The sequence below is a fragment of the Balaenoptera borealis genome (genome assembly GCF_965194805.1).
Source record: "Balaenoptera borealis genome assembly, chromosome: 6".
Taxonomy (NCBI): Eukaryota; Metazoa; Chordata; class Mammalia; order Artiodactyla; family Balaenopteridae; genus Balaenoptera; species Balaenoptera borealis.
The window spans coordinates 58829844-58856083 of record NC_138863.1 but is presented as its reverse complement, the minus strand read 5'-3'; the positions used below and the strand labels follow the sequence as shown (position 1 = coordinate 58856083).

Sequence of the window (26240 nt, the reverse complement as noted above, 5' to 3'; positions counted from 1 at the left end):
CATGTTTTCCCTACTACATTGTTTCTTTAATGAAATCTTCTTGTTTTATACATGAGGATTTTTTTTCAAAAAGCCCAAATCATTTTGTTCTTTTGACTGATGTGTTTGGAATCGAAGTATATTTGGAAAAAAAATTTTTTAACTGGATACAGAACAATTCTAAAAATAAAAACACCCCCACTTCGCTGGTGCTAAGAAAGTACAGGCAATTCTTATACAGGTTTTGTTTTGGGAAAATTCACCAAGTCTAAATGATGGACCTTAATATGAATATAATATAAAGTTAATACAAAAACAAATGTTTTAAACATTTAAACAAATGTTTTAAAACAAATATTTCAAGAGCTTCCCTTATATCTTATACACAATTATTTATAGAAGTAACATCTTATTTAATAAATTCTACATAGCTATAGAAGCTTAGAACTTTAGGGTTGGAAGGGACCACTGTTTTAAATTAATGCCTTCATTTTATAGATATGTAAACAGGGTTTGCCCAAGCCACACAGCCAGCAGAGGGCAGAGCAAGACTAGAAACCCAGCCTTCTGCCAGAAGGTTAAGTCCTTCAACTTTGTCAATGTTTCTAAAACTCAGATCTGTGGACCCATAGGGATCTGGAAATTTCTGTGAGAAATGTTAAGTCTTTTTGGTTTATTTGCAATGATAATCATCTGGATGACCATCTTACAACCAAAGTACAGTCTCGTTATTTCAGGGCTTACATCTGGTTTTATCTGAAGTTTGAGCCAAGTGAAGGTCAAATAATATCACAACACATAGTCCAAATGAACATTCTGTGGTAGTTTGAAGAGAGAAAAGCAGTAAGATAACCAGGTCATAAACCCACACATCAAAGTAAAGCCAGGCCAAACCAAAACAACCCTACCCAGAGAAGTGAGTTCCATTTTACATTTCAAGCTGTGATTCAGATTAGCAAAATAAGATCCTTTGTCATGTCAATTAATGTTGCTAATTAGAGTTACTGAGTTTGTAGTTTTGTTTAAATCTAATCTGTGAATTTGCTTTGGTTTTAAAATTGTATATTAGCTGTATATAAGGAATTCATACCTAGATTTAAGATTATACAGATTAAGTAACACTGTGCTAGAAATAGTACAAGTCAACACTGAGATCCTTGAGAATTGTTCTTCTTTATAGAGGACCCACACAGTACTCAAGTTCAAGAGATACTGTAATACCAATGCTCTTGCCAATGCATTTGCACACTCTATTGTTTGAGGTTTTTAAAGTGCCAGGGAAGCAAGTAACCAATCACAAAAGAGTGCCAACTGTGTTATAGTAGTGAGGGCACTCTTTAAAATTCCAATGTTTATCATTTCATTCCTGCCTTGTGAAAATATTGACATATGAAGAACAGGCTTAGTCTAGGCCTGGATGTCTCACTGATGAAGCTGTGAGAGTTCTTGCCTGAATCAGTTAAACTCTTTGGGCCTTATCTTCCTCCATTTGCAAAATGAAAGATTTAAACTAGACCAGTGTTTCCAAAAGTGCGGTGACTGTAGGTGGCACAGGGGGGAACATTTTTTGACTAATTATGTGTTTATTTTAACATGTGCTTGAAAAATTTTTAACTAACACATGAAACCTGGGATTTTACTGCGATAAGGCTAAATTTATTAAAGTAAAAAAAGTGAGTTAATTTTAAGGTGGAAAGAAAGAACAAGTGGTAGGCAGATATGGCAAAATTCATGAGGATGGTTTGCAAATGAGTAAAATTGAAAATGGCTGAACAGGATGACTTAAAATGACCTTTTAGGTCTAAAATTCTGTTATATCATAATAATCTCAAGGTTATTCTTCATCGACGTCAGGGAATTCAGAACAGCTTCTTTGGAGAGATTTTGGTATGCATGCTTGAAGAGGATATCAGAGAAACTTGGGGCTTTTTGACAGATTGATCTATATACTGCTCTCTTATTCTCACTATAAATTTAACCTTAATAAACCTAAGTATTAGAGATCAAGTTGGTTCATCTGTATTTGGAAATGAAGTATTCAGGCTCTTTTAACTTGACAGCTCGTGAAAACTCTTATGCCATGGAAGGTGTACTTGCCTTTAAAAAGCACAAACCTTCTCCTGTTTGCACTGAATTCATTTTGTAATTCCTCACCACATTGTTGCTTCACTTCAAAAGGCTGTTGACTGAGATGGGTCCTGCTTTGATCCTGAAGGCATGAAATCAAAGGCCTGTCCCCCCCACCCCGCCCCCAGCCACTTCCCGACACCTGCCTCCTAACAGGGGCTATAACTAGTGCTACAATTCTACAGTTTCCTTTTATGCGCCATTTTATAGGTTTGCATTTGTGGTATGAATACAAATCAGCCAGACTGAATGTTTCACAAACATCCCAGAATGTACACACCCAAATAAATGTTATACTTCAAAAGAGCAATGTGCTAAAACATTCTGAATATCCTTTATGGGGCCAGTTGAAATGAAAAATAGTTTTTCTTACTGGGTATTCTTCTCTTTCCATTCCCTTTTGTTCACTTGTTTTTCTTGTTCTCATATTACTGCTCTTCCCTCTATTTAATAATATAGTTACATTTGTTGAGTGCCTACCAGGTGCCAGGCATAAACATCCATATTTCATTTAATTCTCAAAATAACTCTTTAAGGTGTGATAATCCAGTCTTACAGATAAGGAAACTGAGACCGCCAAAGTTAAGTCATTTGCTTAAGGCAGAGCCAGAATTTTTCATTCAGTTCAGTTGGATTCTAATAGTGAGCTCTGCGACACACCTCACATGCCTCATCCCTCTCCGCCCATTCTTTCCTTTCCCAACCTGCTTCTAGTGCCTTTCCCCCTTGATGGCGCCAAAGGGGAGCTGTGCTGACTGTGGCCTAGAACCCAAGACCCTGAAGAAAAAGGACATGTGACTGGAAGCCACCTGAGCCCAGGCAGAAACAGTGATTAGGTAAGAGAAGTCAGCTTTGCAGACTGCCTATGTTAGTGGGTGTAACTGCCCAAGTGAATGCCCTAATCCTGTACTACTAGACTTCAACTAGATCACTAGAAACTGGGGTCTCAAGTGATGGAGGAGAGGGGGGACCTAAATTTCTCTTCATGATCCAACTTACCTGTCCACAGGTAGGTGCTGTAGAGGGAGCTGTACAATAAAACAAACACCAGAATTTGTCCAACAAAATTTTTTTCTTTAACAAAATTCCATATCATCATTCCAGCGCAGACAATAGACTGAAGAAAAAATTATAAAAAAACAAAGTCAGTCATACTCATATGACTCATACTCATGTGTTTTATTCACAGCAACTATAATTATTCATTTAAAATTATTGCTGAGTAATTAACTATTGTATTCTAGTTATACTAAAACTTAAAGTTTTATGATTAAAAAACTTTTTATATAGAGCCTTTAACAAGCCTTTCTATTTAATTGAAATAGATAATGACAACATTCTAAATACTAACCATATATTTAGAAAAGGTTTACATAGAAAATGTAAACTTCTTTCCTTTATGATTTGAGACATGCAAAGATTTAACTAGAAAAGTAAGATTATGAGAGTTTAATTTGTAATGATTCAATTATTTCTATTAAAAAATCCAAAATTATCACTAAATGTCATTACACTTGTCTTTCTGTATCCATGGAGGATTGGTTCTAGGACGCCTCCTCGCCCCCCCAACAGATACCAAAATCCAAAGATGCTCAAGTTCCTTATATAAAATTCTGTAGTATTTGCTTACAACCTATGCATATATTCCTGTATACTTTAAATCATCTCCAGATTACTTATAATACCAAATACACTGTTAATGCTATGTAAATAGTTGTCGGCATATGGGAAATTCAAGTTTTGCTTTTTGGAACTTTCTGGAATTTTTTTTCTGAATATTTTCAATCCATGTTTGGTTGAATCTGAGGATATGGAACCCATGGATCTGGAGGGCCAACTGTATTAGCCTCAACTTTGTATAGTTCAAGACACACTGCAGTATTTAATAAATTAGGCATAAATTAGTTGTAATCAAATTGTAATTGATTGTATTGGGTAAAAAAATACTTTTGACTTTATACCTGGAAAAACCCAACAAAGCGATTTTTTCCTCTACAGTAATATAATCAATGAGAAAAACACAGCTTTAATTATCTGTAGGTTTACTAACCTGAGCGATGAGTAAATTCGTTGTAAGCATATGAGGAAGCTGTTTATACTTCTTGCTCAAAAGAAGAATAGCCAAAGACCAGATCTTAAACACAGAGGTTCAAAAGTTACTCAGGTTTCTTAATCTTTATAATCACTTATTAATTACTAACTTTTATTTTATAATTACTTTACTAATTACTTGTTAGCCTCTTTAAAGAATTCTCTTATCCTGGTTCAAAAAGGAATTGCAATATTTTATTTACTTTAACTTGTGTAGCTCCCAAAAGGGCATTAAGGTAAACTAATATCCAAAGTAAAATAGAAAGCATGGAGAGATCCTATGGTAAATTAACTCCCAAAATGACAGTCTTTAAGAACTATTCCTTGAACAGGGAGGGCCACTTTCCAACTATCCCTACCTTTGGTGGCTGGGGTGGGACATAGGCTCACAGCCAACTCTTCAGAAAAGGAGCTTTAGTGGGAGACGCAGTTATACTGCCCTATCTTGAATTTTCCCTTTTTAATTCCACCACATTGGCTCGTGAGGTATCTAAATTCCAGGCTGTCTTACTTCAAACAACACATGTCATCCACCTTAAGATTAATTTTCCTGCATTCTTTATATTTAAAAGGATACACAGTAGTCAGCTACGTATGCTGGTTTGATTTCCTTCTTTCTTCTCACCTCATTGTCAATCAAAATTTATATTGTCTCTCCCCCTACGAAACTGCCCTCTTATCAACAGGCATCATTTTTAAGAAAATGTAACAGAAGCAAAATTTCTTAGAAATTACATTAATCACACATTTATTTGTTGCCAGTATACGTATTCATCCTTATCTCCTTTCCTTTAACAGCAAAAGTTGTCTTTTTATTTTCAGCCAGAATACTGTTTGAATTCAACAGGCAACTCAATCTACAAGATACTCTAGTTGCCAAGTGTATAAGTATTTAATTTGAGCTAGATATATCCAAAAGTTTCATTAACATTAAATGGGTATTTGGTCTTAATCCCAAAGATCCCTTCCAACAAGATGATTCTACAATAGCTAGTATTTATATAGCAATTCACCATTTTCAGAATGCCTTTTACATATATCGTCTCATGTAATCCTTAAACCATGGAAATAGGTAAAATTATTATCTGTATTTTATAGTTGAGAAAATTGAAGCTTAGAGAGGCTTAGGTAACTCCACAGAGAAATAACAGCTAGTTTGTCATAGGGCCAGGAGTCAAATCCAGGTCTGACTAAATCTCATGCCTTGTCTGTTATACAACTCTAACTCCCAACTGGAAAGACAAAACTCAGAAGGCTGATACTATATTTTATGGGTAGGCTTCAGCTTTCTGTATTGCATAAGAAATTAGATTTTTACTCCCTAACTTTCTGTTACCAAGCTATTCTCAAATTCATTCTGTGATTCTCATTCATTTTTACACTGAAACATACTTACCAAGGAGACCAGACTGATAATACTTATATCAAAACTAACATTCTGGATGGCATATGCCAATGGCTTCGGGTCCATGGTGGGAAAAGTCAGTAACCAGGCAGAGACGTACATGATTGGCGCAGACACAAATGTGCTTATTACCATTCCTGAGGTTATCTGCAAAAAATGAAGTCAAATTGAGGAAGAGTCACAGACTCACTTAAACAATTCCCATGAATTTTAGCCACAGCGCACTAAGGCATTCTAAAATAAAAGCAGGAGTCAGTAAAGAGACATCACAGAATCCAGCATGTTATCTAATATCATATTCCCCTTTTCTTAGAGTTCTTAAAAGAAAACACAGTTAAGTTCCCTTGGCCTCTCTTCCAGTCTATGCTCAATTTATATTTGCATGTAACAATGCTAGAAATCCCACGTCTGATGTTTATCTCCTAGATTCTAGAAAGAAACCATATTAATGATCTACTTAAACCGATGACCAGTTTCCTTCCATACTATTTCATAAAATATAGGGCAATAAAAGCAATTTCAAAATGAGAAAAAATTACCATGCAAACATTCTACCGATTAAATAATGGAACTAACCTTTGGTCAACAATTTAGTTCCTTCATGTTATATTTCAAAACCATCTGCTCTAATGCTGTAGATAATATATATAGTATGCTTAGACACTAATTGATGTTAACTGATTTAGCTATATATTGCAGTTGATTATGTGGTATTTTGCATCTGGTGGTTGGATTATCAATGAATAAAACAGATTTTTTCCCCTCAAATTTCGAAAGTTACCCTTCTGTAAATAACCTTTAGGCTTAACTAAAATTACAGCATTAAAATACTTGAAACTAAAAAAGACTAATGAAAAAAGTCATGGCTGAATAAAGACCCCAGATTAAATAACTCTCTTGTTACATGATGTTACATAATGTCTCTTTATTTATAATGAGGCAATTTACAGATATCAAATTCTCATAAAAGAATGTAGATCTCTGTGTTTTAAAAATTCATTTTTCTACTAACCAAACAATCAAACTTAGAAAGTAATATATACATACAATCTCTACTTCCATGTTGAACTGTGTTGCAAAGATAGCCACTCCTGGTGCTACAGGAAAGACACCATACAAAAATGCATAATTCGATACACTTGTATGGTTCACTACACTGTTGCCCTTGTCCAAGAGTTCCACCATTTCTCGGCACAGAAGTGGCAGCACCAGGCTGAAGAAACAAGAAAGGCATCATTTGCTTGGTATCAAAGTATGCTGGTCCCCAAATAGTAAATTGCTCTAGTGAACTTGGCATTAGGTTATTCTTCTCCTGCCCAGAAGGTATCATTTTATTGAAAGAATAAAAAATTCAACTTGGAGCTACTTAAAGTAAAACAATATTCTAGAAATACTTCAAACATCAGGAATTAGGAGGAAAAAAACTAATTTTTTGGTTCTATGAATAATTTTCTTGCAAAAAAATCTGTAAAAATTGCAATTATGGGCTTCCATGGTGGCGCAGTGGTTAAGAATCCGCCTGCCAGTGCAGGGGACACGGGTTTGAGCCCTGGTCCGGGAAGATCCCACATGCCATGGGGCAACTAAGCCCGTGCGCCACAACTGCTGAGCCTGCGCTCTAGAGCCCACAAGCCACAACTACTGAAGCCCGCACACCTAGAGCCCGTGCTCCGCAACAAGAGAGGCCACCGCAATGGGAAGCCTGCGCACCACAACAAGGAGTAAACCCTCTCGCCACAACTAGAGAAAGCCCGCATGCAGCAACAAAGACCCAATGCAGCCAAAAATAAATAAATTAAATTAATAAAAAAAAAAAAAAAAAAAAAAAAAAAAAAAATTGCAATTATAACTGCTGTTTCTTGCTTTCCCTATTAGTTCATTGAAATGTTAAAAGAAAAAAAGAAGACTGACAACCTGAGTAAACTTTTTCAAGAAAATTACTAAACTCATTCTTGGAAAAAAAAAAAAAGTGGACCTTTATTATGATTAGAGGTTTAAATGGTTCAGGTAATGATAACAATGCTACTCAGTTAGATTTCAAAAACCAGTAGAGAAACAGGTATTTTACAATTAGCTCTTTATCTTAATAAAGAAAAAAGGTTTAGCAAAGGGAACTGAAATAACTGAGGTAGAGCAAAAAACTAATGAAATCCAGATCTGGTGAAGAGTTAATTATTAAACAAATCCTCCAGGATTCCATAGAAAGACCATATCAACAGTAGCAAGTTAATGGAGGTTTCCTTTAGAAAGAACAAAACCAAGGTTAATATTGTCACAGCAGCACCTACAGAGATGCTCTCAGATGGAGTAAAGAACTACTCTTGGGCTTCCCTGGTGGCGCAGTGGTTGAGAATCTGCCTGCCAATGCAGGGCACACGGGTTCGAGCCCTGGTCTGGGAAGATCCCACATGCCGCGGAGCAACTAGGCCCGTGAGCCACAACTACTGAGCCTGCGCGACTGGAGCCTGTGCTCCGCAACAAGAGAGGCCGCGATAGTGAGAGGCCCGCGCACCGCGATGAAGAGAGTGGCCCCCGCTTGCCACAACTAGAGAAAGCCCTCGCACAGAAACGAAGACCCAACACAGCCAATAAATAAATAAATAAATAAATAAATAAATAAATAATAAAAAAGTGTTTAAAAAAAAAAAAAAAGAACTACTCTTATGTATTTTTTTTTTAATTAGAAGAAGAAGAAGAAATTATATAATAGGGATCAAAGAACCAGAAAAAAGATTTTAAAAATGAGAATATTTAAATACTTATAAGTAACGGTTGGTATTACTATTATTGTGAGAACCATATTCATTGCTGTGAAAAACTAAATAAGGGACCTCCCTGGCCGTCCAGTGGTTAAGACTCCGCGCTTCCACTGCAGGGGGCGCGGGTTCCATCCCTGGTCGGGGAGCTAGGATCCTGCATGCCATGCAGTGCAGCCAAAAATTAAACAAAAAAACTAAATAAAACTTTATTTCCAAGAGCATAACACCACTATAAGTAATCTTCAGAATTTATATTCATTTTCATTATTTTGAAAATATAGATACTATTTCATATTGCACTGGTCTCATGAATTTAATTGTCTATACAAGAGCTAAATTCAATAGTTAAATATGCCCCAAGTGCCTTGGGATAATCTTGTAGTAAAATTATGTCACCTTTACCAGGAAGTATAACTCCACGGCTAAAGGGCTAAGGAGGCTGAAGGAACTATCAACTAAGGATCCAAGAACTTTTCATTTACAGGCCAGGATCAGATGATTAATAATAGTCATTCCTATTGACTTACCTACATTCAGCCACCCTCAGAATTTTAGAATATTTCCCTCAAATTCATGAAATAGAAGTTTATATTCAAAATTATTGTTTTCATCACGGCCAATAGGATTTCAATAAATTTAGAAAACTCAGAAATCCTGCAAAATTCCTTTAAAAATATGATCAAACTAGGACACTGGAAGATATTAAGTAAAATTATATAAAAGCTGAAGGGAAACCAATAGTCTTTATCCTCTGACAGTAAAATGGAAAGAGTAACCTACACGGAAATGACTTTCCACCATATACCAACATCACATTTTCCTTTAAATTGTAACTACTCAATTAGGAGGGATTACTACTATCAAACTATTTAATGGAGAAAACAGAGACATATCCCAACGAACAGGCTAAATAAGGCTTTCACAAAGTACAATCTCCAAGTTAAATAAGTGAAACTTACAGTTTAGCTGTGATGAGAAGAATAAGTACAACAAATGCTGACTTCTTCAGTTTCTTTATTTTTCCTACCATTGTGAGACCAAGATAAAATAGAGCTGATCCAGAAAAAGAATTTGCAAGTCCATCCAGAAAGTTTTCCATATATACGGGCACCTTTTGATCAAGAATAAAATTGAAAGCAATGCCAATGAAAACCATAAATACTATTGGGTTCTGTAACACACGCAGAAGTCCAAGTCCCACAATTTTCACTTTGTTTTGAGAGGCATTTTGAGTGTCTTTCCATCTCTGGATTTCACAGAAGATAAACCCTATAGGGTTTAACATCATAAGAGATATTGGCGCCACTAAGTAAATGTACTGGAGATACTCTGGGTACGTCGTTTGATATAAAGCTTCAACTGCAAAATACAAATTAAAATTGATTTTTAAATGGTTACCACAGAAATATATTAATAAATTATGAATATAATGTTTTACATGCTTAATTATAACATATTGTAAATTAACCTAAATAGTGTAGAATGACCTCATTACCCTAGTTTTGGAAAAGTATGTTTTAGTAATAAAGCTGAAAAGGAAAAAAAACCCACTATATTAAATGACATTTAGCTTATAAAATGATAATCAACTTTTAAAAAGTATTTTTAGTAAAACCCACTAATTGTTACTATTTAGAGGCTAAGACTAGTCTCAATAAAGGGGCAGAATTGTAGAATTCTTTTTTTTTTCTTTTTTTTATAAAGGTACATTTATTCACCAGTCTTTTTCTTTTTTTTTTAAATTAATTAATTAATTTATTTATGGCTGTGTTGGGTCTTCGTTTCTGTGTGAGGGCTTTCTCCAGCTGTGGCAAGCGGGGGCCACTCTTCATCGCGGTGCGCGGGCCTCTCTCTACCGCGGCCTCTCTTTTTGCGGAGCACAGGCTCCAGACGCGCAGGCTCAGTAATTGTGGCTCACGGGCCCAGCTGCTCCGCGGCATGTGGGATCTTCCCACACCAGGGCTCGAACCCTTGTCCCCTGCATTGGCAGAGAGACCAGGGCTCGAACCCTTGTGCCCTGCATTGGCAGGCAGATTCTTAACCACTGCGCCACCAGGGAAGCCCTAGAATTCTTAAAACAATTCAAACTAAAAATCTACTAACAAAATGTTTAAGTAGTCATAGCAACAAGGTGGTTGTTGGTTCTCTTGATAGGGACGTTTCATTGTAGTGGTGAGGCAGAAATCAGAGCACAGAGAACGCAGGAGAGAGGAGGAGATAACAGACTAAAAAATGAGCACTGAGGGACTTCCCTGCTGGCACAGTGGTTGAGAATCCGCCTGCCAATGCAGGGGACACAGGTTCGAGCCCTGGTCTGGGAAGATCCCACATGCTGCGGAGCAACTAAGCCCATGCGCCACAACTACTGAGCCTGCGCTCTAGAGCCCGTGAGCCACAACTACCGAGCCCGCGTGCCACAACTACTGAAGCCCGTGCACCTAGAGCCCGTGCTCCACAAGATAGGCCACTGCAATAAGAAGCCCGTGCATTGCAACGAAGAGAAGACCCCGCTTGCAGCAACTGAAGAAAGCCCGCGTGCAGCAACGAAGACCCAACGCAGCCAAAAATAAATAAAATTAAATAAATACATTTACTTTTAAAATGTTTTTTAAAAAAATGAGCACTGAGGCGATGGAGTCCAAGCTATATAGGAAAAGAAGTGAAGATGGGAGATGGCTAACAGATAGATAGCAGAGCAGTTAGAGACTGGAGGTCCCTGGGAAGTTCAAGAAGTAGGTGTAGCTGGAAGTTTAGGAGTTCACAGTAAGTCAGATAGTGAGCTATTGGATTTAATATTTCCCAGATGACTGGGTCCAGGATGTGGCCATGGGAGTTGGTGGCGGAAGTGGAGTACAGGAAAACATCATTGGAGGTGAGGAGGTCAAGGAACTGAGAGAGCAGAGAATTTGGTGGGTAGTTCACATGGATGCTAAAGTTAAACAAGATAACAAGCAAAACTTGGGAGTAGAGAAGATGAGAGTGGGCCAGATATTAGTCTTCAATGAATGAGGAGGAATGACGAGAGTGAGGTCAGCAGGTGGCAGCAACAAGGATGAGCAGTTTAGCCAGGCAGCAGGAACCTCAAAGAAGCAGTTTTTACAGAAGAGAGAGAATAACGGCCTAGCAGTGGTACACAGTGGCTATGAGGACGCCAATCCCGCCTACCCACTGCTCACATGGTATGCAGGCGATGAGAAAATGAGCAGCCTCCACTGGGGAGGAATGAATGCCTTCAGGAAGGAAGACCAGTGAAGATGCTGAAGAATTGGAGATGGAAAGGTGGATCTGAGAAATGTTTGGGAGGGGAATACGGTAAAGTCATGTCAATGCACATTTAATGCAAATTCAACTACACTTTCTTAGGAAAACAAAGGCTTCATTTTTCGTTTTCATAAAACATGTTCCCAAGTGCAAACTAATTACTTGTTCATTGAAGAAGAGCAACGCTTGCAAAAGAATCTCGCTATTAGACTTATGAGAAATGGTACAATATACACAAAGTACGTGTGCTGCATCTTGTGGGTGATTTGAGGGATTTTTCAAAGGTTCAACTGTATATGATGACTTTAGAACCTAACCATTGCATGAGATGAGGCTCCTTGGAAGGAGATGGGTTGGATCAGACTTCTAGCAGTTTCTTGGTTCATGTGAGGGTTGGTGGCCTGGTCTTGGCTTGATCAGGTTAACTTAGAGCCTTGCAGCATCAAATTGGTCTCAAGGCACATTTCTGGCAATGAATTCTGAAATTATTCAACCTAATATATGCAAAGCCTGATTCATAAATGATTTCAAGTTGAGAAAGATAGATAAAATAAGAACAGCCACAATCACTCACAATCACTTGCTTCACAAGAGAGGCAATCATGTGAAAAAATGTAAAAGATTAGGTTTCTCAATTTACATTAAGATAAAGTGACACAGGTAGGAAAATATATTTGTTTGCTTACTCAGGGTACATAAGTTCACTTAATGTCAAGCACATGTCCCGTTAGTTATGTAACTAGATTGTATAACCTTTAGAATACCTTGTTCTCATTAGCTAAAAGCTACTTTTTATAAGATTCAACTCCCTTTTTTTCAACTAAGCACATACAGAGGTCTCTAATATCTTTGAAATGTTAAACAAAATATATTTGATTACATAAAATTTCACAAATTCTTTCCACTGATTTCCAAATTAGATATATAGCTCTGTAACTCAGTGGTTCTCTTTCATGTTTCATAAGGTTTCATCCTTTAAGTAAAACAAAATAAAGCAGCACTTTTGATAACTATTTCTAGTTAGCTACACTTCTTCTGACTAGATATTTTAGCTCAAAGAGAAAGGTGTCTATACCTACCCCTCAATTTTTAAAATAGAGAGTATATTTTAGAAAAGCCTTGTGTTTTCAATCTGAGCCTAAGAATTTTCCCAAGTAGCCAAAATAAAATGCATAAGGTATTTCCTTTGACAACTTACAGCACACAAACCTTCTTAAGTTAATGCCTTTTTACCAGAAATGTACTTTCCTGGTACAGTAGCACTAAATCACCATTACATATTGGACTTCAGGTTGTTTTAAATGCTCAATGCAAATTTGAACAAAAGTCTATATTTAGGCCTAGCCAATCACCAAGTCCTTTCTTCTTTTGCATGATCTTTTGTATTTGATTCCTACTTGGAATCTTGATTCCTGCTACTCCCACTAGTCAAAAATCTCAAAAGTGGGTTACCTACTCTGTTTACCAACGTATATTCTTCTGGTTTTTCTTGACCATCCCCTTTATCCATTTTACTTGCTACCAACAATATCACCTAAATCTTAGCTTTCAAAAATTAAGATTTTCCCACAGCTCTCCCTGCCCACAAGACCACATATAAAATCTTTCTTTTGACATTCACAATCTAGTCTCCACAATTTGTTCCTTATTTATCCAGCTCACCTCTCACTATAACTTAGTGCAAAGCCTCTATCAGCCAGTTTATATCACTGTAACGCTGGATAAACACCAGGTTCATAATTTCTAGTTCTACATGCCGGTTATCATTCCCCAACTTCATCATCCCCCAACTTCTTGAAACCTCTCCTTTCTTATCCAAATCTTGCCTACTATTTAAGGCCTGTCTCAGGTACCACTTCTTCCACCAAGTCTTCAGTCTACATCATGGATCTCTCCTTCCCTGGATGGCTCTGGTACTTTGTTTCATATCAGTGCCATCTCAACAAATTCTAAGTTCCTTTAAGGTATCATTTTATAACCCCCAGTCCCAGCTGAGTGCTAAGCAAAATCTGAAAATACTTGCTGAATGGAATTAACACATCAATGAATGTCAAAGGTTTCAGACAGACTAAAAATGTGTTTTGTAACATAGCAATTTATAGCTAATTGTTATCCATGAACCCATTTCTTTTTATATCCAATTTTTTTTCTTTTTTCATCTTCTGAATATTTATAAAGCAGACTACTATTGGGGTATTTTAAGTCAGTTGAACAGGTATACAAAGGCAAAAGAAGTATAGTCTAGTGGGAAAGCAAAAAATTGGGAATAAATACTTGTTTAATTACTAGAATAGGGTTCAGTATGGGAATTTCAGTTCATTCTGCCATTCATTTGCATAATTACTTAACATTCCATCTTTATCTATAAATAGGCAGCACTATTTTTTAAATTTAATTTTATTTATGTATTTTTTATACAGCAGGTTCTTATTAGTTATCTATTTTATACATATTAGTGTATATATGTCAATCCCAATCCCCCAATTCATCCCACCACCCTCCCTCCCCCGCAGCACTATTCTTTTGTTAGCAATCTGAGTGTAGTTTTTCAAATCTGAAAAATAATTGAAAGCAGTGACCCATATTAACAAATTAGATTTATAATCATTATATCAACTATTAAGTTCTAATTAATACTTATAAATAAGGCTCTTGGAGGGAGGGGAGAATCCCACTCTGAGGAATTATTATATAGCTTTGAAGAACTAAGAGACAAAATTAGCCACCCACTGTGGCTCCTATTTTGATTACTGCAGGGTTTCAATCCCTAGCAAATAACACAAAGACCCAGACAAGATCATTCTATTATTTAATGGCATATAGTTAAATGCTTCATTTCCTTTCTGTTTACAGCTCAAGCACTAGAGCATAATTATGATTAGTCAGGGTGCTTATGCTATCAGCATTGTTTAAGAATGAATTATAGCACTTAACTATGCCCTACTGTATCTTTTAATGACAGAGGCAGGGAACCATTCTGATTTGCTAAAGTCCACATTTCACCTCAGTAGAGTCTTGGTTTCTTCTCATACGCGGATTTCTTAAAGTACCTCTGAAAAGAATTGTTTTTAAAAATAGCAAGCTGATTTTTTTAGTCTGCAATAATGCAGTGTAGTATTATGTCACTTGAGTATAGATAAATCATTTTAATGCAATTTCATAGACCATTATAATTATAGTATAGAGAAAAAGTAAACACGACTGTCCTTCTTCTTTAATCACTAACTTATCTCTCTTCTGAGTCACCTGTAAATTGGACCAATGTTGTAGAACAAATGCAGTTGTAAAAAGGACATTTCCTTTAAGCTACCATGCTTATCTGTGAACTAGAGAGTAGGAATTCTTGGGAGAGGCCACATAACAAACAGAAAGAATGATCTTCTCTCTAGAGATAGTCTTCTCTGTTCACCCTGAGCATAGCCAGAAGGCAGATGGCTATGAACAGCAGTAATAAATAATCTCATTGGTGCAGATACATGGCCCTAGTTCTGTACCACAGCTTCCAATCTGCAGTTATATGAAAAAGCACTTCTGTGTATACTGTTGGTTTCTGGTAAAGTTATTGTCTACAACCTAATGTCACAAGAGCTCTTACATTATCTGTGATTTAAAAACAAACAAACAATTACAACTCAAAATCTGCAAGCATAATCATCAGGGGAACTGGGCTAGCACACTGCTGGGAACATGATTATTACCAGATTCATTGATTTAATGTGGGACATGAGAAAAGCAGCAATGAAAATGGCTGACTATATTTTTTATTTGGAGATTCTGCCTTAATATGAGAATGGATAAACTCATCTAATAGGTCTTTTTCCACTGCTACTCATTTTATGAATTTTTTGGAATAATGTAAAGATTATGAAAAACTTTGATTCTCTCTGAAAATAATGTATTATAAGGGCTAGCTGGGTCTTCTGATGATCAAACGGGCATGTTATACAACTGTGTGGCATAAGAGAATGCCCAGGATTTAAATCTAGGTTTGGGTCTCAGTCACCTGTTAGCTGTGTGACCTGGGGTAAGACAATTAAATCTCTGTAAGTCTGCCTTCTTATTTGAAAATGAGGATAATAATACCTGCCCTACCTCAAATGAGATAAGTATATAAGAAAATACTCTTATAAAGTTACAAATGTTAGTTCTATTTAGTTATGGGCTTACTACTCTATGACAGCATGAAACTTACAGTTCATGTCTAAATTAAGATATAGCACTATTTATTGAATATTTAACACTATGATACTTAACCACTTCTAAGGTCCTTATACCATCAATACCTTGACAAATGTACATTATTAATGCTCCTGAAGAGAGGGACAACACATTAACTCCTTGCTCTTTTATTTCCAAAGTCTTTATTTAAATGCTTGGCTCATCCTTTAATTTTAAAATTGATTAACCTTAAAGGAACACCTATCTAGTTTCTGACTATTCACAGCTCAGTTATCTAAGAGCCTGGTTTTTCCTCTCTCATAAACCTCCTACTTTATTCATAGTTATATAATTTCTTAAGTGTGTATCTCTATTTCTGGTAAGCAATATGGAGGAAGAGAATGATGAAAAGTATAGTCCACTAGAATCCTTCTGGTGCCAGAGGTGTAATAAATTTTTTTGGGGGGGGGGGGGTGGGTTGTTAAAAGATAAGAAATTTGAAAGTTAATGGCAGATTTCAATTGTCCATTTCATTAAGTTTCATTCAGTCTCTGCTCAGAAGATATATCACCAGAGAGGTCTTCACTGACCCTGCTCCCCACCTCAAATGCCATCTCCTTGTAAAATAACACTACTTTGTTTTTATGGCCCTTGTCATTACCTGATATTATTTTTGTTTTTATTTTATTTTCCCATTAAAATGTAAATTCAGTATGTACAAGAACTTTGTTCACAAGTGTATTCACAGACTGAGCTCTGACCGCCACAGCAACAGTCAGCTCTACCCACCACCAGAGCCTCCCATCAAGCCTCTTAGATAGCCTCAACCACCAGAGGGCAGACAGCAGAAGCAAGAAAAACTACAATCCTGCAGCCTGTGGACCAAAAACCACAGTTACAGAAAGATAGAGAAGATGAAAAGGCAGAGGGCTATGTACCAGATGAAGGAACAAGAAAAAACCACAGAAAAACAACTAAATGAAGTGGAGATAGGCAACCTTCCAGAAAAAGAATTCAGAATAATGATAGTGAAGATAATCCAGGACCTCGGAATAACAATGGAGGCAAAGATTGAGAAGATGCAAAAAATCATTAACAAAGACCTAGAAGAATTAAAGAACAAACAAACAGAGATGACCAATACAATAACTGAAATGAAAACTACACTAGAAGGAATCAATAGCAGAATAACTGAGGCAGAAGAACGGATAAGTGACCTGGAAGATAAAATGGTGGAATTCACTGCTGCGGAACAGACTAAAGAAAAAAGAATGAAAAGAAATGAAGACAGCCTAAGAGACCTCTGGGACAACATTAAAAGCAACAACATTCGCATTATAGGGGTCCCAGAAGGTGAAGAGAGAGAGAAAGGACCAGAGAAAATATTTGAAGAGGTTATAGTCGAAAACTTCCCTAACATGGGAAAGGAAATAGCCATCCAAGTCCAGGAAGCGCAGAGAGTCCCATACAGGATAAACCCAAGGAGAAACACGCCGAGACACATAGTAATCAAAGTGGCAAAAATTAAGGACAAAGAAAAATTATTGAAAGCAGCAAGGGAAAAACGACAAATAACATACAAGGGAACTCCCATAAGGTTAACAGCTGATTTCTCAGCAGAAACTCTGCAAGCCAGAAGGGAGTGGCATGATATACTTAAAGTGATGAAAGGGAAGAACCTACAACCAAGATTACTCTACCCGGCAAGGATCTCATTTAGATTTGACGGAGAAATCAAAAGCTTTACAGACAAGCAAAAGCTAAGAGAATTCAGCACCACCAAACCAGCTCTACAACAAATGCTAAAGGAACTTCTCTAAGTGGGAAACACAAGAGAAAAAAAGGACCTACAAAAACAAACCCAAAACAATTAAGAAAATGGTCATAGGAACATACATATCGATAATTACCTTAAACGTGAATGGATTAAATGCCCCAACCAAAAGACATAGACTGGCTGAATGGATACAAAAACAAGACCCATATATATGCTGTCTACAAGAGACCCACTTCAGACCTAGGGACACATACAGACTGAAAGTGAGGGGATGGAAAAAGATATTCCATGCAAATGGAAATCAAAAGAAAGCTGGAGTAGCTATACTCATATCAGATAAAATAGACTTTAAAATAAAGAATGTTACAAGAGACAAGGAAGGACACTACATAATGATCAAGGGATCAATCCAAGAAGAAGATATAACAATTATAAATATATATGCACCCAACATAGGAGCACCTCAATACATAAGGCAACTGCTAACAGCTATAAAAGAGGAAATTGACAGTAACACAATCATAGTGGGGGACTTTAACACCTCACTTACACCAATGGACAGATCATCCAAAATGAAAATAAATAAGGAAACAGAAGCTTTAAATGACACAATAGACCAGATAGATTTAATTGATATATATAGGACATTCCATCCAAAAACAGCAGATTACACATTCTTCTCAAGTGTGCACGGAACATTCTCCAGGATAGATCACATCTTGGGTCACAAATCAAGCCTCAGTAAATTTAAGAAAATTGAAATCATATCAAGCATCTTTTCTGACCACAACGCTATGAGATTAGAAATGAATTACACGGAAAAAAACGTAAAAAAGACAAACACGTGGAGGCTAAATAATACGTTACTAAATAACCAAGAGATCACTGAAGAAATCAAAGAGGAAATACAAAAATACCTAGAGACAAATGACAATGAAAACACGACGACCCAAAACCTATGGGATGCAGCGAAAGCAGTTCTAAGAGGGAAGTTTATAGCTATACAAGCCTACCTCAAGAAACAAGAAAAATCTCAAGTAAACAATCTAACCTTACACCTAAAGAAACTAGAGAAAGAAGAACAAACAAAACCCAAAGTTAGCAGAAGGAAAGAAATCATAAAGATCAGAGCAGAAATAAATGAAATAGAAACAAAGAAAACAATAGCAAAGATCAATAAAACTAAAAGTTGGTTCTTTGAGAAGATAAACAAAATTGATAAGCCATTAGCCAGACTCATCAAGAAAAAGAGGGAGAGGACTCAAATCAATAAAATCAGAAATGAAAAAGGAGAAGTTACAACAGACACCGCAGAAATACAAAGCATCCTAAGAGACTACTACAAGCAACTTTATGCCAATAAAATGGACAACCTGGAAGAAATGGACAAATTTTTAGAAAGGTATAACCTTCCAAGACTGAACCAGGAAGAAACAGAAAATATGAACAGACCAATCACAAGTAATGAAATTGAAACTGTGATTAAAAATCTTCCAACAAACAAAAGTCCAGGACCAGATGGCTTCACAGGTGAATTCTATCAAACATTTAGAGAAGAGCTAACACCTATCCTTCTCAAACTCTTCCAAAAAATTGCAGAGGAAGGAACACTCCCAAACTCATTCTATGAGGCCACCATCACCCTGATACCAAAACCAGACAAAGACACTACAAAAAAAGAAAATTACAGACCAATATCACTGATGAATATAGATGCAAAAATCCTCAACAAAATACTAGCAAACAGAATCCAACAACACATTAAAAGGATCATACACCACGATCAAGTGGGATTTATCCCAGGGATGCAAGGATTCTTCAATATACGCAAATCAATCAATGTGATACACCATATTAACAAATTGAAGAATAAAAACCATATGATCATCTCAATAGATGCAGAAAAAGCTTTAGACAAAATTCAACACCCATTTATGATAAAAACTCTCCAGAAAGTGGGCGTAGAGGGAACCTACCTCAACATAATAAAGGCCATATATGACAAACCCACAGCAAACATCATTCTCAATGGTGAAAAACTGAAAGCATTTCCTCTAAGATCAGGAACGAGACAAGGATGTCCACTCTCACCACTATTATTCAACATAGTTCTGGAAGTCCTAGCCACGGCAATCAGAGAAGAAAAAGAAATAAAAGGAATACAAATTGGAAAAGAAGAAGTAAAACTGTCACTGTTTGCGGATGACATGATACTATACATAGAGAATCCTAAAACTGCCACCAGAAAACTGCTAGAGCTAATTAATGAATATGGTAAAGTTGCAGGATACAAAATTAATGCACAGAAATCTCTTGCATTCCTATACACTAATGATGAAAAATCTGAAAGAGAAATTATGGAAACACTCCCATTTACCATTGCAACAAAAAGAATAAAATACCTAGGAAGAAACCTACCTAGGGAGACAAAAGACTTGTATGCAGAAAACTATAAGACACTGATGAAAGAAATTAAAGATGATACCAACAGATGGAGAGATATGCCATGTTCTTGGATTGGAAGAATCAACGTTGTGAAAATGAGTATACTACCCAAAGCAATCTACAGATTCAATGCAATCCCTATCAAATTACCAATGGCATTTTTTATGGAGCTAGAACAAATCATCTTAAAATTTGTATGGAGACACAAAAGACCCCGAATAGCCAAAGCAGTCTTGAGGCAAAAAAATGGAGCTGGAGGAATCAGACTCCCTGACTTCAGACTATACTACAAAGCTACAGTAATCAAGACAATATGGTACTGGCACAAAAACAGAAACATAGATCAATGGAACACGATAGAAAGCCCAGAGATTAGCCCACGCACCTATGGTCAACTAATCTATGACAAAGGAGGAAAAGATATACAATGGAGAAAAGACAGTCTCTTCAATAAGTGGTGCTGGGAAAACTGGACAGCTACATGTAAAAGAATGAAATTAGAATACTCCCTAACACCATACACAAAAATAAACTCAAAATGGATTAGAGACCTAAATATAGACTGGACACTATAAAACTCTTAGAGGAAAACATAGGAAGAACACTCTTTGACATAAATCACAGCAAGATCTTTTTTGATCCACCTCCTAGAGTAATGGAAATAAAAACAAAAATAAACAAATGGGACCTAATGAAACTTCAAAGCTTTTGCACAGCAAAGGAAACCATAAACAAGGCGAAAAGACGACCCTCAGAATGGGAGAAAATATTTGCAAATGAATCAATGGACAAAGGATTAATCTCCAAAATATATAAACAGCTCATTCAGCTCAATATTAAAGAAACAAACACCCCAATCCAAAAATGGGCAGAAGACCTAAATAGACATTTCTCCAAAGAAGACATACAGACGGCCACGAAGCACATGAAAAGATGCTCAACATCACTAATTATTAGAGAAATGCAAATCAAAACTACAATGAGGTATCACCTCACTCCTGTTAGAAAGGGTATCATCAGAAAATCTACAAACAACAAATGCTGGAGAGGGTGTGGAGAAAAGGGAACCCTCTTGCACTGTTGGTGGGAATGTAAATTGATACAGCCACTATGGAGAACAATATGGAGGTTCCTTAAAAAACTAAAAATAGAATTACCATATGACCCAGCAATCCCACTACTGGGCATATACCCAGAGAAAACCGTAATTCAAAAAGACACATGCACCCGAATGTTCATTGCAGCACTATTTACAATAGCCAGGTCATGGAAGCAACCTAAATGCCCATCAACAGACGAATGGATAAAGAAGATGTGGTACATATATACAATGGAATATTACTCAGCCATAAAAAGGAACGAAATTGAGTCATTTGTTGAGAAGTGGATGGATCTAGAGACCGTCATACAGAGTGAAGTAAGTCAGAAAGAGAAAAACAAATATCGTATATTAATGCATGTATGTGGAACCTAGAAAAATGGTACAGATGAGCCGGTTTGCAGGGCAGAAGTTGAGACACAGATGTAGAGAATGGACATATGGACACCAAGGGGGGAAAACTGCGGTGGGGTGGGGATGGTGGTGTGCTGAATTGGGCGATTGGGATTGACATGTATACACTGATGTGTATAAAATTGATGCCTAATAAGAACCTGCAGTATAAAAAGCAAACAAACAAAACAACTAATACTAAACTTTCATTGGGTTGTTTGTATGGAAATATGTTAATATAAATGTTTCAGACATTACATGAAATTTCTAAAAATCTTATATTTGTATTTGTGTGGAAATATGTATGGAAATATGTTAATATAAATGTTTAAAAAAAAAAAACAAGTGTATTCACAGCAGCTAGCACAGTCACTGGTACTAACAGGTTCCTATGAATGAATGAAGTAATAAATGAATGACTATATCCATAATATTCAGTTCCCTACATTATGATACATGATCAAAGCAAAACATAAACTTTAAAAATATTAAAAATTCATAGAAAGTACATTGGTAGATGCCAGGGGCCGGGGGCTTGGGGGGCAGTAGGGAGGGGGAATGGGGAGTTAGTGTTTAAAGGGGACAGAGTTTCAGTTCAGGAAGGTGAAAAATTTGGGAGATGGATGATGGTGAGAGTTGTACTTAGTGCCACTGAACTGTACACTTAAGTATGGTTAAAATAGTATGTTTTATATTATGTGACTTTTACCACAATAAAAAAACATTAAAAAAAAAGTAGTTACTAAGTATACATTTTCTTGGTGGCAGAGAGTTCTGGAAAATAGAATATGTTTCTAAGATATCTCAACATCCCCAACTAGTATGTTTACTATTTCATCAGGAAAACATATACACATAGAAACATAAAATTAGGCTGTTTAAAGAGCTGGAAAGTTAAAGAAGGAAAAGTTGGAAAGGTAAAAAAAAGTCCTCATTTTGTCCTTAAACAAGAAATTAACTTCGACCAAAGTACACTGATATTTTGAATAAAAAACTCAATAACAAGCATTAATGTAAAATAATATACACTCTAGATGGAAAGAAAAATAAGGAAGGGAAAAAGTCACTCATAAATTTCCACTGCTAACATTTAATAATGACAGTTTTTCAACAGGTGTATGCCTATGCTTTTTACATAATTTAAATCAGAATCTGATCTCTTCTGGAAATTATATTTCTTTCATATGTGATTATTGAGAAGAAAAAAAATACTATTAGAAAGATGACTCACAAAGTTTATTTGGATATGACCATTTATTTCAGGTAGATGTTTGAAGGTGCCTCAAACTCTGAAAAAATATAATTCATCTAACTTAAGACATATTTAAGAAAAAAATATGAAAGATTTCTTAGATATAAGTATAAATCACTAACAAATGCTTAGTTAAAAGATTCAAATTAAAGCCTTACCTTTTGTTACCTTCTAAAAGACCTGAAATATTTTAAAACTTAAAAAATAAAAAGTAACTTACCTATAGGATATCCCAATGCAAAGTCGTTACTTTGTGTAGCAAAAATAGGGAATAGTCCAGCTTTGCTAAATCGACTATCGGGACTGGCAACCAATAAGGTTAATACACATACAATGAAAAATACAGAAGCTTTGGCAATTAAGATACTATATAGAAAAGACCAGTCCACATTGGAAAAATTAAGTACAACCATGTTTTTGAATAATAAAGCTGGAAGTGCAAACCTGGAGACAAAATTTCCCAGTCCTTTTGCCTGTGTTGATGTTATAACATTGGCCCTTCCTGCTATGTAGCCACAAAGGACTATGCCAAAGCATTCTAGTAAGGCTGGAAAAAGCCTTGTTATTGACATTGAAGGTGGGTCATTAGTGGAATTAAATCCATGTGTTACTGGTGAGGACAAAGTCTTGGTCATATTGACTGCAATGGTCAAGTTCTTGGCAGGTATATCAGAAAAAGAATTCATTTTCTTTCACCCTCCAACTCCAACCAGATCTCTGGAAAGAAAGAAGATTCAGTGTGAAGTCAATGAGAAGAATTCTAGTTTAAAGGATATACTGGCAAACATAGATTTATTAAATGGCCAAATAAATATACAAACTTTTTTCAACTACCATCAGAGAAAAATAAAATGGGTGGAAGTGTCTGCTAACAACAACCTCTCGACTCTCAAAGGTGGGTCAGTTCAAAATATTTATGTTGCTGTCCTATGTTCAGTATCAGATATGAGAAAAATAAGATCCACAGATTTTACAGCTGTAATGATGCCCTGTGGTCCTCTCCAGTGCTCCACAGTCAAGCTCTGCCTAGTGGATGAGAGCATGGGGCCCACAGAGTCTGCTGAATGTCCACCTGCAGCCAAATTTTCCAGAAGTTTCAGAAGTTCTCAGGGCTACATCAAAGAGTCACAATGGACAGGAAGGTCCTTTCCAGCCTGCGGAAGGACTTGAATATAGGATAGGAAGAAGAGTATAATAGAATATCACTGATCAACTTTGAACCAGTAACTTACTTTTCTGTACCTCATTTTCCTCATCTGTGAAACGGCAATAATAGTACCTACCTCATAGGAACTTGATATTATTCAATATCAAGTCCTTACAAACACATCTGGCACAAATAAATCACTTAACAAAAGTTAAATATAACTTCTGGTGGCATATAAGAGAGAGAATGAAAGAAAAAATGATGGCATCCCACCAACCTACTCTTAGTTCCTTTTACACCAGCCAGACATATTGGCTCTCTTGAATTCCCCATAGTCCTTTGTGCCACAGGGGCTTTGCCCATGCAGTTCACACTAAAATATTCTCTTCCCTGCCCACCCACATAACAACTACCCATCCTCCGAATCATATCCAAATCAATTCAGGAGTCGTTGTATCAGGTAAGGCTCCTCTAACGCCATCGCCAGGCCAGGAGTCTTTCTCAAATAGAATCATGTTCCTTAACTTTAGGCCACTCTTCTCAGTTTATAATCATACTATGTATTAGAGTGACTATGTGATTTATGTCTGTCTCCTTCACTAGACTTCAAGTGCCATAGAAGCAGGGACTGTGCATGTTTCTTGCTCACTTTGGTATCCCTAATGCCTAGTACCGTGCCTGGAGCACACAGGAGATTTAGGAGACTAAAATAATCACCTGCTCTTAAATAAACCTTTCACCCTTGAGTGGATCAACGTTCTTTCTTAGGAACTATCTACTTCATGGACAGAATTTTGTTTTTTTGTTTTTTCCTGAATGTTAAGTATTCTAAGTTTTTCACCAAGACCACAAAATGTGTTCTGAAATGTTCCAAAGCTGTTCATAAAATGTTAAAGAACACAAAATGTCTTGTAAAATGTTCTAAAGATGTTCAGAAAATGAAGCAAGGAAAACTTTATGTTAATATGACAATACTTACCAGACTTTCCTCTTGCTGCCAGGGACACAATGAACATTAGGTGTGAACAACTCTGCAACTAACCAGTTTTATTAGTAACTTGAAACTAACATAGTGACAATTGCCAATTCCTAAGTGATTATTCTGGGTTAACCATCTAAAGTAGCCTTATATAAGGTAGAAAGTAAAAAAGCTTATGCTTCCTGAAATGTATAATGCCCAGGTTAAGTTCTCAAACACCCACATCACATTAAGGACTCAGATGGCAGGCCAAAGACCAATAACTGATACAACTGGGGGTGTGGATGAGATCATTTTCTCTGTGCTACCCTGGTATAAACTGAACCGTTTTAAAACATTACATTTAATCTGGATCAGGACAAATATTTTCCTACTAGGATTAGATAGGAGTGGTCAATATACACAAAACCTGTAATACTCACATACTTGAAGTTTACCAAATAAGCATCAAATTATATCCTGGGAAAGCTACTGATTGGTACAGGTACCCATAATTAAAGTAATGCGCTGGTAAACAAGTGAACAAAGGTGTTAAACATTTGGAGCCCCTGAGAGATGTGGACTTGAAAAGGCAGTGCTAAAGATTAAGGTGATAAACTACTCCAGTCTTCTGTTTTTTTAAAAGTTCCCTATATTTCTTTTCCTGGAGCATTATAACTTACACTGCTCCCTACCCCTTATTTGTACCACACGTGCATATCAATGTATTCCAATAATTTTTAAACCAACAGTTTTAACTAAACTTGCAGTTGTTCAGTGAAAAGAGTCAAATGGCCTGAACCCAATTTGGGGCCTATCACTCATCAACTCTTCGGGTAACTCAGCCTCTCTGCACCATAGCTTCTTCAACTGTAAAATGAGAGTAAAAACCTCCTTAGAGGGCTGTTGTGAGGATTGGAGCTTTTATACACAGCTTATCACAAAGTAGGCCTTCAAGAAATGGTAGCAATTGCCATTAGGAGTTGTGTGTCCTAATAATAAGAAGAATGGTAGTAAATTAAATATAATTCATTGTTCTATGCAGTTCTTCAAACATACTTGGTATTAAAGAGCCTCCAACTAAAACAGAGGGATGGGATGGGCTGTAAGGTTATCAGTTTTCATTTTATACCAAACAACTAAGAGGAGTTCAATTTAATTTAGTTTGATCTTAGTTGTTAGCAGGGAAGGGAGAGCTCTTTATTTCCCTCAAGGTGATGGTCAAATAGCTGTAGCAAGGCCCAGGTTTAACTTTCAGGTAGTCAAAAATTAAGAGAAAAACTTTGGAAAGTAATCTTCCCCTTCCCATGAAGTTTCTTTTAATGTTCCTTGATATTATAGAAGCAATATCTGCTAATTGAGGGGCAGTCAAAATAACCAAAAAGGACT

General features: G+C 36.4%; 1 protein-coding gene across 3 annotated transcripts in view; it reads right to left on the bottom strand.

The window, feature by feature from the left end:
• GPR155 (G protein-coupled receptor 155) overlaps positions 1-26240 on the bottom strand; it is a 49003-nt gene that overhangs the window by 21123 nt on the left and 1640 nt on the right. For all 3 annotated transcript variants that reach the window (XM_082397697.1, XM_082397695.1, XM_082397696.1), the window contains exons 2-7: positions 22967-23463; positions 9321-9720; positions 6650-6815; positions 5594-5749; positions 4157-4240; positions 3106-3223 (exon numbers count right to left, since the gene is read on the bottom strand). In XM_082397697.1, coding sequence (XP_082253823.1) covers positions 3106-3223; positions 4157-4240; positions 5594-5749; positions 6650-6815; positions 9321-9720; positions 22967-23432 — 1390 coding nt within the window. In that variant the 5' untranslated portion in view covers positions 23433-23463. The remainder of the gene's footprint in view (positions 1-3105; positions 3224-4156; positions 4241-5593; positions 5750-6649; positions 6816-9320; positions 9721-22966; positions 23464-26240) is intronic.